This window comes from Neoarius graeffei, chromosome 18 (assembly GCF_027579695.1).
Source record: "Neoarius graeffei isolate fNeoGra1 chromosome 18, fNeoGra1.pri, whole genome shotgun sequence".
Lineage (NCBI taxonomy): Eukaryota > Metazoa > Chordata > Actinopteri > Siluriformes > Ariidae > Neoarius > Neoarius graeffei.
In genome coordinates, this window is record NC_083586.1 from 38,543,692 (window position 1) to 38,561,701 (window position 18,010).

The window sequence follows — 18,010 nt, forward strand, 5'->3', positions numbered from 1 at the left end:
TGTAGCAAGTGAAAGATTTCAAAACGGAGCCAGTGACCGTAAACCATCATGTCTGCAGTCATGCATCTGTCGTCAGAGACAGACAATTACTGTAACACACAAGTACTTTGCCACTGTGATGATTCATACCCCTGAAGTCTGAAAATAGGCATGATGGTTATGTCAGAGTTCCTAATTTTGCAAGGATGATTAGTGATGTTTGCAGGGAAAGCCTGGTTCATTAAGCCGATCCTGAGTGTGTGTGTGTGTGTGTGAGGAGCTAAGGACCACTTTTAATACTGGGGGGTGATGACTTTCTTATAACCACAACACTGTTCTTTCATGAGCAAACTTACAAATAGGGGAAGCCATGAGGTAATGGTTAGAGAAGCAGCTTTGGGACCAAAATGTTGCTGGTTCGGTTCCCTGGACCAGCCGGAATGGCTGAAGCTCCCTTGAGCAAGGCACTTAACCCCCAGCTGCTCCCCAGGCTGCTCTGGGTAGTTGTACATTAATCTGGATAAGAGCGTCTGCTAAATGCCGTTAATGTAATGTAAACAGAGCTACATACAGTATGCGCATAAGCACATGTATCATCATTTTATTTGGCACCATTAGGTATTTTTATCTGACGTTTCCACCCACGAACATCAAAGCAGTCACACTTGGTTTATTTGTGTCATGTTAGATTTTGTAGTTTTATTTCTTTGAGACTCATGGCTTTCAAAGCAAAGCACGTTTTGAAGCAGTTTTCCGGGTGTTCCGGAGTTCTGATCGTCCAAACAACGCAAGCGATCCCGTCCTGAATGAATGTGCAGCACTGTGATCTTCAGTGGTGTCCTGTATATATTTTGTAACAGAATTCTAAGTTTCAACTAAAAAGTAAACTCCTTCGATTAGCATGTTGGGCTGTACAGCCCCAGTCAACAGATTAGCACCAGAACGGCTCAGCAGATCGCAGGTATTTAATGTGTTTCAGGGTAGAGATTGCTGTTCACTATGAGCCACTTGTTGGTTGCTATATATGGCGTCACATTTCAGAAGACGTATTAGAGAGAGGTTTTATCGTTTCCATCAGTCAGTGTTAGTCTGTGGATCAGTTTTTATGAGACTGTCTATCATTCAGGCCGTACTTGCCATATTTGGTTCCTCATGGGTTCCTCATGGGTTTCCACCAAATCAGTTCCAGGGCTGGTTCGGGGCCGGTGCTGGTGCTGGTTCACAACTCGTTCAACTTGCGAGCCAGCTGAGAACCAGTTTGCTTTTCCATAGCTCGCGGTGCTAAGGGAAGCCACGTCAGTTACGTCGCTGTATACGTCAGTTACGTCGCTGCGTTTGCATAAACCTTGGTGCGAATATCAAAGCAAAAACAACACGGAAGAAGCAGCAGCAACAACAATAATAATAATGGATGACTTCGTGTTTGTACAGCTGCTGCTTCTCGTTGCTTAAAAATGGCGATCTTTCGCGGTCTTGTTATTGTTGTTGGTCTTAACAACTCCGCCCCCTCGCTGACGTAAGCGGTTCTTTCCTCTGGCCCAGCAGAGAGTTGGTGCTAGCCTGAAACGGGTTTTTCTGGCCCAGAGCCAGTTCTTTGTCAGTGAAACAGAAAACCCGGTTCCAAACTAAGCACTGGCCCCGAACCAGCCCTGGAACTGATTTGGTGGAAAAGGGGCACTAGAGGTCATTTATACCCCTGCTCCAAAGGAGGGGAGGTATACTGGTTTACCTTTGTTCGTCCATATTGCCGTCCGTCCCGAACACCCTTTTTTTCTCAGCAACTACAAATCACAACTGCTTGATATTTGGTACCGAGCTTCAGCTTGGGGTTCTATACCGTTTGTACTATTTTCAGATCTGTTGCACATCGACTTCCTGTTTACCAACTGAATGTATTTATAAAATGTATAGGGTGGATTTACAACATTTTCGTAACACTTTTCTCAGCAACTACAAATCACAACTGCTTGATATTTGGTACCGAGCTTCAGCTTGGGGTTCTATACTGTGTATACCATTTTCAGGTCTGTCACACATCAACTTCCTGTTTACCAACTGAATGTATTTATAAAATGTATAGGGTGGATTTACAACATTTTCGTAACACTTTTCTCAGCAACTACAAATCACAACTGCTTGATATTTGGTAACGAGCTTCAGCTTGGGGTTCTATACCATTTGTACCATTTTCAGGTCTGTCACACATCAACTTCCTGTTTACCGACTGAATGTATTTACAAAACGTATAGGGCGGATTTTGACGCCATTTCAAAATGACAGTTTACCAGGATGCTATTTGAAATCCCTGAGGAGAACGCTGCTCTTTACGTGCTTGCTTCAGGGTTAATTATTTTTTGAAGTCGGCATTCATAATAAGCGTCCTATTCCTTCGATTGCTTGCATTCTGATATAAGCGAGGGGGGGGGGGGGGGGGGGGGGTGATACGTAAGCGAGCAGTAGCTCACAGTTGATCTTTTTTTTTTAAAGGAAAATGATCCAGGATAAAATACATAAATGCGTATCTTTTATTTAGGGAACCTGATTGTCCTCCTTTGCATTGAGCTTTTGATGAAGTCTGTTTGACTCGTTCCGTGTTTTCTTTCTTGTTGGCTCGCAGAAGGATGAGGTGTATCTGAACTTGGTTCTGGACTACGTCCCTGAGACGGTGTACCGAGTGTCCCGCCACTATAGCCGAGCCAAGCAGATCCTCCCCATAATCTATGTGAAGGTATGAAGGTCCACTTTGTTAAACACTGTTGGCTACATGCAGAACTTTCATTCTATTGCATTTTGATCAAAAATGATGCGTTATGCCAAAATCAGTTCATGAAAATGAAATGCAGCTCACCGTTCTAAATTGAAATTGCTATTTATTATATTTAAGGCACACATGTGTGCGTTTTGTGTTTCAGCTGTACATGTACCAGTTGTTCCGGAGTCTGGCGTACATACACTCGTTTGGTATTTGCCATCGGGACATCAAGCCCCAGAACCTGCTGCTGGACCCGGAGACAGCCGTGCTCAAGCTCTGTGACTTTGGCAGGTGGGGGGGGGAGGAAGAGCTCTGAAAAGTGTATCAGCAACAATATGTGCAGCTATAATCTGGCTGAATCATGGCTTTAAGATTCAATTTCTGATACTCGCAAATCAAGTAGACTGAATTTCAGCTCTCTATATATTTTTACTATATTTCCAGTCACCTTGACTTTATGCTGATAGACATTTATGATCTAGATGAGTGATAACCTTAATTCAGGGACCTCACTCCAGCAGTAAAATGAAAAACATAAACCCACGGTTAGAGTAATAGAGTAATATTGGTTGTGATGGTGAAGAAGGATTTTTTTTTTTTTTTTAAACTCTCCTCCTCTGTCTCTTCTTCCTCCCTGCAGTGCTAAGCAGCTGGTACGTGGTGAGCCAAACGTCTCCTACATCTGCTCTCGTTACTACCGAGCCCCAGAGCTCATCTTTGGAGCCACAGATTACACCTCCAGCATAGGTAGCTCCCTGTATACCACTAATCCACTCTCGGTGCATGTCTACCACCTGTGTGTCCCAACAGCAGACCCCATTTTACAAGCTGGCTAGGAATTCATGTATTAATAATTAATTTGCAAAAGATTTACAGGAGAAATGCGGTAATGATGAAAATCCAGGCGGTTTGGAAAAACATTAGTCTCCTATGAGAGCTCCTGAATTTGTCCAATTTTATGTATAAGGAAACTCAGTCATATGAACCTCAGCTTCAAATGATACATAATTGATGAGTTACTTCATTTTCATATATGGATTAAACTGTCAAGCTTAATTAGCTTAGTTATTTCAGTTACACATGCAAACAAGTGTTGCCAGGCAAAAAAAAACGTCGCCCGGTAGCACTTATGATGAATATGAACAAAGATCTCATCTCATCTCATCTCATTATCTCTAGCTGCTTTATCCTGTTCTACAGGGTCGCAGGCAAGCTGGAGCCTATCCCAGCTGACTACGGGCGAAAGGCGGGGTACACCCTGGACAAGTCGCCAGGTCATCACAGGGCTGACACATAGACACAGACAACCATTCACACTCACATTCACACCTACGGTCAATTTAGAGTCACCAGTTAACCTAACCTGCATGTCTTTGGACTGTGGGGGAAACCGGAGCACCCGGAGGAAACCCACGCGGACACGGGGAGAACATGCAAACTCCGCACAGAAAGGCCCTCGCCGGCCACGGGGCTCGAACCCGGACCTTCTTGCTGTGAGGCGACAGCGCTAACCACTACACCACCGTGCCGCCATGAACAAAGATATCGCAAAAAAAAAAAAAAAAGGTTCCCTATGGGTACCTATGCAGTGTTCTCCACTACCTGAAGTTATAGCTCGGCGGTAGTATTGAGCGGCCGTCGCCGGGGGGTTCACGAGGGGGGTGTCCCCCCTCGCACCAGAAAATTTTGAAATAAGAAACCCCTCAGATGCCATTTCCTGGCATCTAAGTTGCATGTTCATGGTAGCCGCAGTCTTAAAAAAGTCTTAAATTTAATATTCCAAAATTAAGGCCTTAAAAAGTCTTAAATTGCTTTGCCCAAGTCTTAATTTTTTAAACAAAGGTCTTAAATTTACTCATACTAAATTTACTCTACAATGTGAAAACGTGGGTTTTGCGTCACATCAGTGAATTTCTTGGAGTGTGCGCAAAGAAAGAAACAATATTGATACATTTTTGCGCCGTCGCAATCGTCGAAGTCCGTGGTGGAGAGGAGACTCCGCGAATCGCAGCATGGGGAAGTGTCGTTTTAATCAGCAGTGGCTTTCAGATGAAAGATATCGTGATTGGGTGAGGGAGGGTCCTGGAAGCGACGTTGAAGCAAGATGCTATGTTTGTCGAAAGACCTTCAAGTTGTCCACTATAGGTCATTTCGCTTTAGAGTCTCACATGAAGAGCTCAAAGCACATTGTATCTGCCCTCCACCGCCACCAGCCCATCGCTCAGTTCTGCACGGTTCAATCTCCGAATGCACCTGGAGTTGGCACGAGCACCGCTGTCGAACGTCAGCAGCATCAGCCAAGCCAGACATCATCGGCAAGGCTAGCAACAACACAAGGGCCGAGCAGTGGCATGATGGGTGCCGGTGGAACCCCGACACTTCGGGCAGAGGTGCTCTGGATTTTAAAAACAATTATGGAACACCACTCGTACAGCTCAAATGAGGGCTCGAACTCTTTAAGGCTGTGTTCCCAGACTCGGAAGTCGCTACAACATTCTCCTGTGGAAAAAACAAAACGTCTTACACAACAAAATTCGGTCTTGCTTGTCTTGAATGTGAAGATTTGACAAGCAATGCACATAATGACTTAAGTATATAACTTTTATAATAAAAGTATTTTTACTTGAAACATTTGTCATTATTGGGGATTTGATCTGGTGTTCTACGACCGCATAATGGGTGCGATGTAGGTCTTAATTCTCATTTAAGTGGTCTTAAAAAGGTCTTATATTTATGGTGGTCAAACCTGGGGAAACCCTGAGTTATTTATTTCGCAAATAGCTGCTTTTGTGCAAAATCTTCTGTCACTGGGAGCCGACTTTACATTTATTTTGTCACTCCGTTACTGAAATGTTTATTGAATAGAATATCTTTTGTTTTTAGTTGAATTCTGCACAAAATTACCTTTCATTTGGTGTGCAGTATGTGTCTTTTCTTTCCACCGTACTCCTCTCGGAGCAAGCAGGAGCGCGCTGCTTAATTTGAGGGGGAGCAAGCCGGAGCGCGCTCCGGAACCTCGGCCGGAGCACTCCGGGAGCAAGCCGGAGCACGCTGCTTAATTTGAGGGGGAGCAAGCCGGAGCGCACTCCGGCAGCTATTTACACTGGATCCGGTGTAAATAGCTGCCGGATCATAATTACAGTAAACTAGTAAATACAGTAAAGGAAAAACTTGAGACTGAAAGGTTTTAACAGTCATCCAAATGACTGAACGTAAACATTGCAACAGTAACATACCAGCTATGATGATGTTGACATTAGCTAGCTTGACCTTCAAAATGGTGGACAACGGGGCGTCACGTGACCCTGTGACGTCAGGTGAAAAACCTCAATTGGCGTGTTTTTTTTGAAGTAAACTTTTTTTTTTTTGACTGGGCGGCCAAAAATTAAGGCTCGGCGGCGCATTTATGAGTCGGCGGTAATAGCTCTTCTAGCCATTATGACTCGGCGGGCCGCCGAGTCATTAACGATAGTGGAGAACACTGCTATGGCTACTGCTTATAAATAAATTTGTTTTCTGATACCATGTCCATACAGTAAATATAGCATATATATTTACTCTGTGAGTCGGTAGCCACAAAATTGAAGCGTAATCCAAAAATGAACAATTTAAAAATCACAGAAGTGAAATATGCCAAATGTCTGTACTTTATATTATTCTACTCTTACCTCTTACGGTTTTCGAAACTGAAACCTCTGAACCGAGGCTGACATACACACGCTGTCGCCATGACCCGAACTCTTATTTCCCGGAAATGGCCCGGCGCTAGAGCTCAGTGGAACGCACTTTCCCTCTGTAATAAGCATAAACATGTCTGAAAGTGATTTCTTTAGTCTAGTCCATTTATTTTGGATGGTGAATCAAATTGTATACACTCACCGGCCATTTTAATCGGAAAACGTGTATGCGCAGTGCGCGATCGTTACACTCTTACATTCTTACAGCACAATGACGTAGTGACTAGCGCCTCTATATGAGGCAGTAGCCACAACAAAAACGATTTTGACCTTTTTGGTGACCTTAACCGTATGACCCCCAAAACCTTGGAGGTTCTATTTGAGACCAATGCCCGTCCATCCTGAAAGTTTCATGAAGATTGATCCAGACGTTTTCCCGTAATATCGTTAAAAACAAAGAAAGAAACCCGACCAAAAACAATACCTCGCTCCCTGGTGGACTCCGTCCCGGGCGAGGTAATAATGAAACTTTTCTAAAACTGTCTTTTCATATTAACTGTTTGAAAGAGAGCAATCCAAAACAACTCTGTTCATTCGAGGCAAAAGAAATGGTGCCATAATGAAGGTGTGTCTGTAAGCTGCCTCTCTGCAGGGGCTGAGCTGCATTATCTGAAGATTTAGCACATGCCACCCTTTGGAGGTGTTCATTCACCATCTAGTTGTCATTTTGTCTTTTTCAGCTCTCTGTAAGCTTTGCCTTTTATGGAGTTTCACAGACATCACAAAAAGCCTCTGTCACAACCGGCCGTACGTGTTCCTACGGCCGGTCTACGTGCAAGAAACGCACGGAGGGCGCGCTGATTTTCAAGCCGCAGACCGGCCGCAGAGGTTCTTTGTCATGTCAAACAAACTCTACGGGCGCTTGCGTTTTTTTTTTTCAGGTTGCAAGACAAACTTACGGCCAACGTGCGTCTTTCTCCACGAACAAAAAAAACGCAGCGATTTGGGAAACGCCAAAAATCGCACAGTCGGGGGGCATCGTGGCTCAGGTGGATAAGGCGCCATACCATAATTCCGGGTGACCCGGGTTCGATTCCGACCCGAGGTCATTTCCCGATCCCTCCCCGTCTCTCTCTCTCCCGCTCATTTCCTGTCTCTACACTGTCCTATCCAATAAAGGTGAAAAAAGCCCAAAAAATATCTTAAAAAAAAAAATCGCACGGCCAAAAAATCGTACGTCCGGTTGTGACCTAGGCTAAAAGTAAATCAGCTGTGCCCTGAACATGCTTGGTCATTTCCAGTTGATTTGCATTTCCCAGCCTGTGAAAATGAAGAAAATGAGCAATAATGCATTTTTTTTTTCCTTCTAAATCTGGCAAGAATTTTCACGATCATGCTTCATTGGCCAAGTACACTGGAGTCGTATACAAAGAATCTGAATTCTTAGTTCTTGTTGTGTTTATGGACATTACACAGTTTTAGTATGGTTTGACCTGCAAAAGCATTTACACAATATTTTATTAAAACGTTACTAAAATGAGCTGTGGTGTATGTAATCATGTGTGTTGTCTCTGCTGTGTAGACGTGTGGTCAGCTGGATGTGTGTTAGCGGAGCTGTTGCTGGGACAGCCCATCTTCCCTGGCGACAGCGGAGTGGACCAACTAGTTGAGATCATCAAGGTGTTGTTTTTTTTTTGTTGTTTTTGTGTGTATGTGTTTTTCGTGATGGAGTTACTATGCAGTTTTGAAAATCATATGTAGCTTTGCCACAGCTGGTCACATGCTTAAAATAAACTTTCACCCAAAATGATCTTAGCCAGCTTCATGAGCTAGTCACCTGGAACGCTTTTCGGTTAGCAGGTATGCTTTGTTGAAAGTGAATTAGTGGAATTTCTTGCCGCCTTAATGTGTTTAAGATCAAACAGTAAATAATAATAATACAGTAAATAGCCCTTTTCTATAACTATAGCCATCCATATTATGTCAAGAAGCGCTCAGCTAAGTAAAGAGAAATGACCTCCATCATTACGTTAAGACATGAAGTGTCTTTTAATTCATAAAAATAAAGAAAAACAATTGAATTAGAAGGCGTGTCCAAACTTTTGTTGTGTGTGTGTGTGTGTACAACAGCACTGCTAAATTTTCAAATCTTGACTGGTCAGAATGTGTTGATTTGGTTTTCATTCTAATTCAACTCACAGGTTTATATATTCATGTGCTTGTTCTAATGTTATCGTTTCTATAGTAACAGCTTATTAATATTTTTTATGCTTCTATGGTCGACATGATCTAAGCCTAACAGTGATTTTTTTTTTTTTAATGTGTTATAAAAAATATATAATTATCGTTTTGCTAAAGCTGTTTCATTATTGTAAGGAGTCTCCAGTATCAGTGCATTGTAATAGTCAGTACGTTTTCCTCCACAGGAGCGTCCTGACGTTCATTAATAAAATAAAATTTGTTAGCACGTGGCTGTGGTGTAAGAGGAATAAAACATTTCCAACTGTGCTGGTTTGTAATCAGCTTTATGGAAGGAATAGTTTCTGAATGTACACTACCAGTCAAAAGTTGGGTTTGCTATGAGTGTGTGTCCAAACGTTTGACTTGTACTGTATTTGTGTGTGCAGGTTTTGGGGACTCCCACTCGTGAGCAGATTCGTGAGATGAACCCCAACTACACAGAGTTCAAGTTCCCTCAAATTAAAGCCCACCCGTGGACTAAGGTGAGTCAGCCTTCACATCAAAATACAGTCATTTCATGTGTTCTCTCTCTCTCTCTCTCTCTCTCTCTCTCTCTCTCTCTCATATTTGCTTATTCATATTCAGAGCATGTTTGATGCCTTTGAAACCTGTTGCAAATGTCAAAGCTCCCCCTTGTGGCTCTGGTTATTATTCAGTTTGTGCAAAACCTAAATGTATTTACAGCATTTGAAAATGCTGCTATCGAGAGCGGGTTTCAGAAGTGCATTAAATGTCTGCTGATAAACATATCCTCATGGTAGTACAGATAGGATATGAGCTAAGAATGCCATATGTCTAAAAACCTGTTCGACAGGACGCAGATAAGTGTTTAAGATGTCTACGGTGGGGGCGTCGTGGCTCAGGTGGATAAGGCGCCATACCATAAATCCGGGGACCCGGGTTTGATTCCGACCCGAGGTCATTCCCCGATCCCTCCCCGTCTCTATCTCCCGCTCATTTCCTGTCTCTACACTGTCCTATCCAATAAAGGTGGAAAAAGCCCAAAAAAATCTCATCTCATCTCATTATCTCTAGCCGCTTTATCCTTCTACAGGGTCGCAGGCAAGCTGGAGCCTATCCCAGCTGACTATGGGCGAAAGGCGGGGTACACCCTGGACAAGTCGCCAGGTCATCACAGGGCTGACACATAGACACAGACAACCATTCACACTCACATTCACACCTACGCTCAATTTAGAGTCACCAGTTAACCTAACCTGCATGTCTTTGGACTGTGGGGGAAACCGGAGCACCCGGAGGAAACCCACGCAGACACGGGGAGAACATGCAAACTCCACACAGAAAGGCCCTCGCAGGCCCCGGGGCTCGAACCCAGGACCTTCTTGCTGTGAGGCGACAGCGCTAACCACTACACCACCGTGCCGCCCCCAAAAAAATCTTTAAAAAAAAAAAATGTCTACAGTTAACGGTCGGAGGTGAAATGTAAAATATCAACTTTATTGTCTAGAAGAACAACCCAAAAAGCCAATTCAATCTTCCTAGGGTCTAATTTGCACCCTAAAATTGCATAAAACGGTTAAAATATACTGTTTTGCCCAATTTCCGAAGGTTTGTTTACATCTCACTTATGGGCACTTTCACCGCCAGGGGACCGTCGTCGTGACATCATTTAAGCCAAACAGACCGGGGGCAGTTCTGTGTTTACCTGTGAACCGAGCACACGTGTACGGACTTTGGTCGTGAGAGGTTGTGTAAAATGTCTGAAAGCGATAGCGATTTTGAAGTAGGAACTCTCCAAATTGAATATCGAGAGGTGAAACCATACATGTATGAACCTATGGCTGCTGCGAAGCAAACAGTGAATATGGCTCACTGGTTTGACCGTGCGGCCTCGGAATCGGACAGCGACTCGGCCGACTCTGATCGCGGTGACCCCGGACCTCAACAAGACTCGCGCCCAAACGATTTATCCTGGCAGTTATGATAAATTCCTACTTTCGTCATAATACTAAATAAGAGCCCTTTTGAAGAATAATTAAACCGCCCTCCCTAGTGGCTATAGGTAGCGATTACTTGACAGTGCACCGGTAGGCCACATTAGCCTGCCATCCACGGCATTATACTATTATACTCGGCATTATACTATCCGCGGCAAGCAAAAGTAAAAATGTTTCCCTCTAATCTTCTACTTTTTGCTTGAGGGTTGCTGCTCCGTTTCTTCTTTGACTGATTTTGTTTCACGCGCACAATCCACTCTCTCCGCCTCGTCTCCTCTTCCGGAAAATAAACAACCCTTTGGCTTCACGCGCACAATCCACTCTCTCCGCCTCGTCTTCTCTTCCGGAAAAAGACAATCCACTCGCTCCGCCTCTTCTCCTTTTTCAGAAAAAGCCAACCCACTCGCTCCGCCTCTTCTCCTCTTCCAGAAAAAGCCAATCCACTCTCTCTGCCTCTTCTCCTCTCTCGGTAAAAGGTAAAAACTTCTTCCTGAACCGGTCCCGTTGTTACAGTTCAATGCACAACAATAAGGCATGGGTTTTTCTTTGGAAATTCCTGAACGCACATCTGCACTCAAGCCAAACGGCAATGTAAGTAAACGGAAGTGGACTCAACTCAAGCGGTTTGTTTTTCTTAAATGACATCACGCGCGGGCGGCACGGTGGTGTAGTGGTTAGCGCTGTCGCCTCACAGCAAGAAGGTCCGGGTTCGAGCCCCGTGGCCGGCGAGGGCCTTTCTGTGCGGAGTTTGCATGTTCTCCCCGTGTCCGCGTGGGTTTCCTCCGGGTGCTCCGGTTTCCCCCACAGTCCAAAGACATGCAGGTTAGGTTAACTGGTGACTCTAAATTGACCGTAGGTGTGAATGTGAGTGTGAATGGTTGTCTGTGTCTATAGCCCTGTTCACACGGCACATATTTGCATCGATGCTGCACCGATGTATTTTGTTGCGATATATCTTACACCGGTGTAAATTTTGTGGAGCGTTCACACGTCACAACCCTGCTTACTAGAGAGAAGCGTGTCAGCACCGGTGCAGCCCCACTTGCGGTCACACGGCAGTTTCTGCGATAAGGTATTAGGCAGAGACCCGTCCACCCGTAAATTTGACGGGCAATTGCCGATTTCAACGGGCAAGTATACACACAGACGGATACTGAAACGGACGATAATGCCGAAAATTTTCGCACATGAATACTCCCACATGTCGTCCGATAAATCCAGTTATGTTCCGCCCACACACGGACTGGCCATCGGGAGTAGCGGGAGTTTTCCCGGTGGGCTGGTGGTTCAGCGTGGGCCGGCGGAGAAAAAAAAAAAAAAAACAGTTGCGCGCTGGCCTTTAATATGATAAGCAATGTTAACAGTTTCTTTAACAAACTGTTAACATTGCTTATTACAGTTGCGCGCTGGCCTTTAATATGATAAGCAATGTTAACAGTTTGTTAAAGAAACTGTTAACATTGCTTATCATATTAAAGGCCAGCGCGCAACTGTTCTTTTTTTTTTTTTTTTCTCCGCTGGCCCACACTGAACCACCGGCCCACTGGGAAAACTCCCGCTACTCCCGATGGCCAGTCCGTGTGTGGTTCCGCCATCATTTACAAATCGTAAGAAACACAGTTTAATACGAAAAATACTGAAAACTTGAAATGAAAAATAAGAATATTTCATCGCTTCCGCCATTTTGGCCCGCACTGAATCTTGTAACATGCGGACTGAATAAATCGCGAATTCTGATTGGTCGAAAATTGCCAAACACCCTGCGTTGTAGTTTCCTCTTTCTTGGCGGGAGAACCGCATTTTTTTTTTGCTGACTCACTCTTCTGGATCAAGATGAATCCCAACAAACGCCCCAAATTGAATGTGACAAAAACTGATTCGTTTTTCCACAAAAAGACAGAAAAGGTATGTGTGATACATTGATTAACAAGGGGGGTTCATTGGGGTATGGTAAAATAGAATACTGTTGGTTTTTTTTTTTTATTAAATACTGTAACTAGATCAAAAGATTATATACAATTCATTGTTGTTTATTTTCTTTTCACTTTTGTTACCAAATCAAACACCATACATACATCTGATACATTCAGGAGTGAAACTGAAAAAAATACAAAGTAAAAATATGCAATATTTCTGATCAAAAATTACACGCCATTTCACCCTGAAAATGTCCTAGAATGCAGGAAATGAAGTCTAAATTTCAAAAATTTTCTGGGGGGGCATGCCCCCAGACCCCCCTAGAGGGACTTCGCGCCTGCGGCGCTCGTCTTCGCACCTGCGGCGCTTATCAGGATTATATAAAATATTATTTTTGACTGGTAAATTTCTTTTTCTGCCTAATACCCTATTCTGCGACCGTGCAATAGTAGAAAAAACTTTATTACTATAATTTCCTTTGATAGTAATAAAGTTTTGATATCATTTCCTTTTATTATTATCATTTCCTATCATTATTACTATCATTTCCGATAGTAATAATGCGGAAATGAAATATGCGCATGCGTGAAAATGTACTTCCTTTTTCCGGTTGTCATGGCATCATCAAGCGCCGGGAAAACAACGTGGATGAAGACACCAGTGTTGCCAGATATTGCTGACTTTTTCCAGCCCAAAATATGTTCAAATCCACCAAAATGCACTTAAAACTGACAATCTGGCAACACTGGAAGACACGCAGTTCTGTTGTTGTTGATATTCGCCATTTTGGAAGCGCAAAATACCAGGATGCAAATTATGCAATGCCCGTATGTAATCAACTCTCCTCACGCGTAGCGAGTCTACCCCTGTAGCGTTCAGACGTCCCATTTTATATCGGTGCTGCCCCGCAAACTAGCATTTACTCCGGAGTAAATTTCTTAAACCACCTCCCGAGCAGGGTTAGATTTGCACCGGTTTAAGCAGCTTTCAGGGGCTACACCGGTATAACTTTGTACCGTGTGAACGCTCTACCGGGGCAGCCCCGGTGCTACACCGGAGTAAAAGTTGCCGTGTGAACACCCCTTATGTGTCAGCCCTGTGATGACCTGGCGACTTGTCCAGGGTGTACCCTGCCTTTCGCCCGTAGTCAGCTGGGATAGGCTCCAGCTTGCCTGCGACCCTGTAGAACAGGATAAAGCGGCTAGAGATAATGAGATGGGAAATTCGCCGCGATCCGCGCTAACTTATTTTAATTATTACTTATTAACAATACTTCTTTGCACCAGAAGAAAATTACAGGTTTTTTTTAACATATAAAGTTTCAAATGTGCATAAAATTAAAACCATTGCCTATGAGCTTTAAGTGTCCCTTATCACACTGTGCATTTTTTGTGCACCTCTAGACATCATCTGATCCCCCCCCCTTTTTAACTCCTTTACATCAGTGGTGAAAATATGTTGTATTAAAAATTGAACAAAATTTCACCAACAAATGTGTAACATTAAATATGTTTAGATTTTTTTTTTACGGGTTGTGTTTAACATGTAAAATTGTTAGATATGCAGTGTTGCATTTTTTTAATTAAATTTTTCTAATTGTGTGTTAGGTTTTCCGGCCAAAGACCCCTCCAGAGGCTATCGCTCTGTGTTCTCGGTTGCTGGAGTACACACCCACAGCTCGTCTGACTCCTCTGGAGGCTTGTGCACATGCCTTCTTTGACGAGCTCCGCGCTCCTGCTCTCAAGCTCCCCAACGGCCGAGAGAGACCCCCTCTCTTCAACTTCACCACACAGGGTACGATTACAGTAATCATCACATTTTGAATAAACCATGTTTTTATATATATTCCCCTCTGAAAGTATTGGAACAGCAAGGCCAATCCTTTTGTTTTTGAATTTCAGCTTTCATTTTCTGATCACGAGAAAATAATAATCAGCTGTCAAACACATCTACATGTGCTCGACAGCTTAGAACATTACACTCTTGGTGACAGACCACCAATTTTTTTAAGTGAGCAAAAACGCAAAAACATAGTATTAAATTAAATAACTCTTCTTATTTGGTTGCATTTTGGGTCATTGTCTCGCTGCATGCTGAAGTTTGTTCAAGTTAGTTTGGATGCATTTCTCTATAAATTGGCAGACAGTGTTCCTGTAGACTTCTGAATTCATTCCACTGTTTTCATCATGAGTTACATCATCAATAAAGATTAGTGAGCCCGTTCCAGAAGCAGCCGTGCAAGCCCAAGCCATGACGCTGCCTCCACCGTACTTGACCAATAAGCTTGTACGTTTTGGATCATGAGCAGATCCTTTCTTTCTCCACACTTTGGCCTTTACGTCACTTTTGTAAAAGTTAATCTTGGTTCCAGAAATTTTGTGGCTCATCTTTATATTTATACCCCTGCTCCGAGGGGGGGGGGGGGGTGGGGGGTGTAATACTGGTTTTACCTCTGTCCATCCGTCTGTATTTTCGTCCGTCCGAAACATCCTTTTTCTCAGCAACGACAAATCATAGCCACTTGGTACCAAACTTCAGCTTGGGGTTCTATACCATGTATACCGTTTTCAGGTCTGTCGCACATCGACTTCTTGTTTACCGACTGAATGTATTTACGAAACATACAGCATAGATTTACAAAATTTTTGTAACACTTTTCTCAGCAACCACAAATCACAACTGCTTGATATTTTTGGTACCGAGCTTCAGCTTGGGGTTCTATACCATGTATACCGTTTTCAGGTCTGTCACACATCAACTTCCTGTTTACTGACTGAATGTATTTACGAAACATATAGCGTGGATTTACAAAATTTTCATAACACTTTTCTCAGCAACTACAAATCACAACTACTTGATATTTGGTACCGAGCTTCAGCTTGGGGTTCTATACCATGTGTGCATGTTTTCAGGTCTGTCGCACATCGACTTCCTGTTTACTGACTGAACGTATTTACGAAACATATAGCATGGATTTACAAAATTTTCGTAACACTTTTCTCAGCAACTACAAATCACAACGGCTTGACATTTGGTATCAGGCTTCAGTTTGGGGTTCTATACGATGTGTGCCGTTTTCAGGTCTGTCGCACATCGACTTCCTGTTTATTGACTGAATGTATTTACGAAACATAGCATGGATTTACAAAATTTTCGTAACACTTTTCTCAGCAACTACAAATCACAACTGCTTGATATTTGGTATCAGGCTTCAGCTTGGGGTTCTATACCATGTGTACTGTTTTCAGGTCTGTTGCACATCGACTTCCTGTTTACCGACTGAATGTATTTACGAAACGTATAGGGTGGATTTTGATGCTATTTCAAGAAGCAAAATGCTATTTCAAAATGACAGTTTACCAGGATGCTATTTGAAATCCCTGAGGAGAACGCTGCTGTTTACTTACCTGTTTCAGGGTTAATTATTTGTTGACGTCAGCATTCATAATAAACGTCCTATTCCTTCGATTGCTTGCATTCTGATGTAAGCGGGGGGGGGGGGGGGGGGGGATACGTAAGCGAGCAGTAGCTCACAGTTGATCTTGTTCTTTATGAATTCCAAGCTGGCCTTCTGATTCTTACTGCTGATGAGTGGTTTGCATCTTGTAGTATGGTATATATGTAGTTCTGGTCTTGAAGTCTTCTTTGAATAGGGGCTTGTGATACCTTCACCCCTGCCCTGAGGAGGTTGGTGATGTCACTGACTGTTGTTTCTGGGTTTTCTTCGCAGCTCTCAGAGTGTTTCTGTCTTCAGCTGATGATGTTTTCCATGTCTGGTTGTTTGTACACCAGCATTTTCTTATTCAGGACATTCCAAATTGTTGTATTGGCTATGCCTCGGGTTTGTACAATGGCTCACTGTTCTCCCATAGACTGCTCTCGAGTCTTTATGTTGGTTTGTCCTTTTTAACAACAAATGCAGTCGTCACAGATGAAACCCAGAGCTCAACCCAAGAGTAGACATTCAGAGCGAACAAGGCACACCTGGGCAACAAGAAACACATTTTTGGTTACACTTTCCAATGTTTTTGATCCCTTGAAAAATGGGTGGGTTCAAACAAAAGGTGGCTTGTTCGAAGTTAAGTTTACATGTCAGTGGTGGAAATTAAAGCTGAAATTCTGATCCTAAATGTCATTGTATACCAAAAACAAAAGGATTGACCTTGCTGTTCCAGTATTTTAATGTGTGTGATGATGTACAAGGAATAAATGTCGTGTGGTGGTGTGTGTTGTGGGTTTTTTTTTTTTTTTTGAATGTATGTTTGATTAATGATTGTTGGTCTGGTTTGGCAGAGTTGTCCAGTAACCCCTCACTGGCATCCATACTCATCCCTGCACATGTCCGCAACCAACCTGGAGCCTCCTCTCCTTCTAATGCCTCCTCTACTGCAGGTTAATGTTCCTCTCTCTATAAACTCCTAGAGATAACTCAGGGGACACATCTGTATTTAGGGGTGTTCACAAGGCACATATTTGCATCGATGCTGCACCGATGTATTTTGTTGCGATATATCTTACACCGGTGTAAATTTTGTGGACCGTTCACACGTCACAAACCTGCTTACTAGAGAGAAGCGTGTTAGCACCGGTGCAGCCCCACTTCCGTTCACACGGCAGTTTTTGGGACCGTGCTATACGATAGTAATAATGCGGAAATGAAATATGCGCATGCGTGAAAATGTACTTCCTTTTCCCGGTTGTCATGGCATCACCAAGCGCCGGGAAAACAACGTGGATGAAGACACCAGTGTTGCCAGATACTGCTGACGTTTTCCAGCCCAAAATATGTTCAAATCCGCCAAAATGCACTTAAAACCGCCCAATCTGGCAACACTGGAAGACACGCAGTTCTGTTGTTGTTGATATTCGCCATTTTGGAAGCGCAAAATACCAGGATGCAAATTACGCAATGCCCATACTGTATGTAATCAACTCTCCTCACGCGTAGCGAGTCTACATGCTACCCTGTAGCGTTCAGACGTCCCATTTTATATCGGTGCTGCCCCGCAAACTAGCATTTACTCCGGAGTAAATTTCTTAAACCACCTCCCGAGCAGGGTTAGATTTGCACCGGTTCAAGCAGCTTTCAGGGGCTACACCGCTATAACTTCGTACCGTGTGAACGCTCTACCGGGGCAGCCCCGGTGCTACACCGGAGTAAAAGTTGCCGTGTGAACGCCCCTTTTGTACTGTAAGTGTGCTCAGAAGTGCGTTTTTCTGTAGATTACACTGGATTACATCAGTTCTTAAAGTAGAATGTAGAGATGGCAGGACCAATGGAGCACTTGCATGTGACGTCACAGCCGATCCAGATTGTGACAGACGCCATCTTGTAGGTCAAACGCCATATTCTGCCTTCTACTTCTACTTCTACCTTTTCTTCTGGAAAACCCTACTATATACAATTCTACTACAACGGCTGCGGCTACAAGCTCTCCCTACCTGTGCACGTTTTTTATGGTTTTTGTGTGTATTTTTGCGTGTTG

At 43.5% G+C, this 18,010-nt stretch overlaps 1 protein-coding gene across 3 annotated transcripts in view; it reads left to right on the forward strand.

The window, feature by feature from the left end:
* The window catches only part of gsk3bb (glycogen synthase kinase 3 beta, genome duplicate b), a 112,204-nt gene that overhangs the window by 88,727 nt on the left and 5,467 nt on the right, over positions 1–18,010 (forward strand). For all 3 annotated transcript variants that reach the window (XM_060898791.1, XM_060898792.1, XM_060898793.1), the window contains exons 4-10: positions 2,597–2,707; positions 2,892–3,022; positions 3,372–3,478; positions 7,991–8,088; positions 9,036–9,131; positions 14,132–14,318; positions 16,818–16,916. In XM_060898791.1, the coding sequence (XP_060754774.1) occupies positions 2,597–2,707; positions 2,892–3,022; positions 3,372–3,478; positions 7,991–8,088; positions 9,036–9,131; positions 14,132–14,318; positions 16,818–16,916 (829 nt within the window). The remainder of the gene's footprint in view (positions 1–2,596; positions 2,708–2,891; positions 3,023–3,371; positions 3,479–7,990; positions 8,089–9,035; positions 9,132–14,131; positions 14,319–16,817; positions 16,917–18,010) is intronic.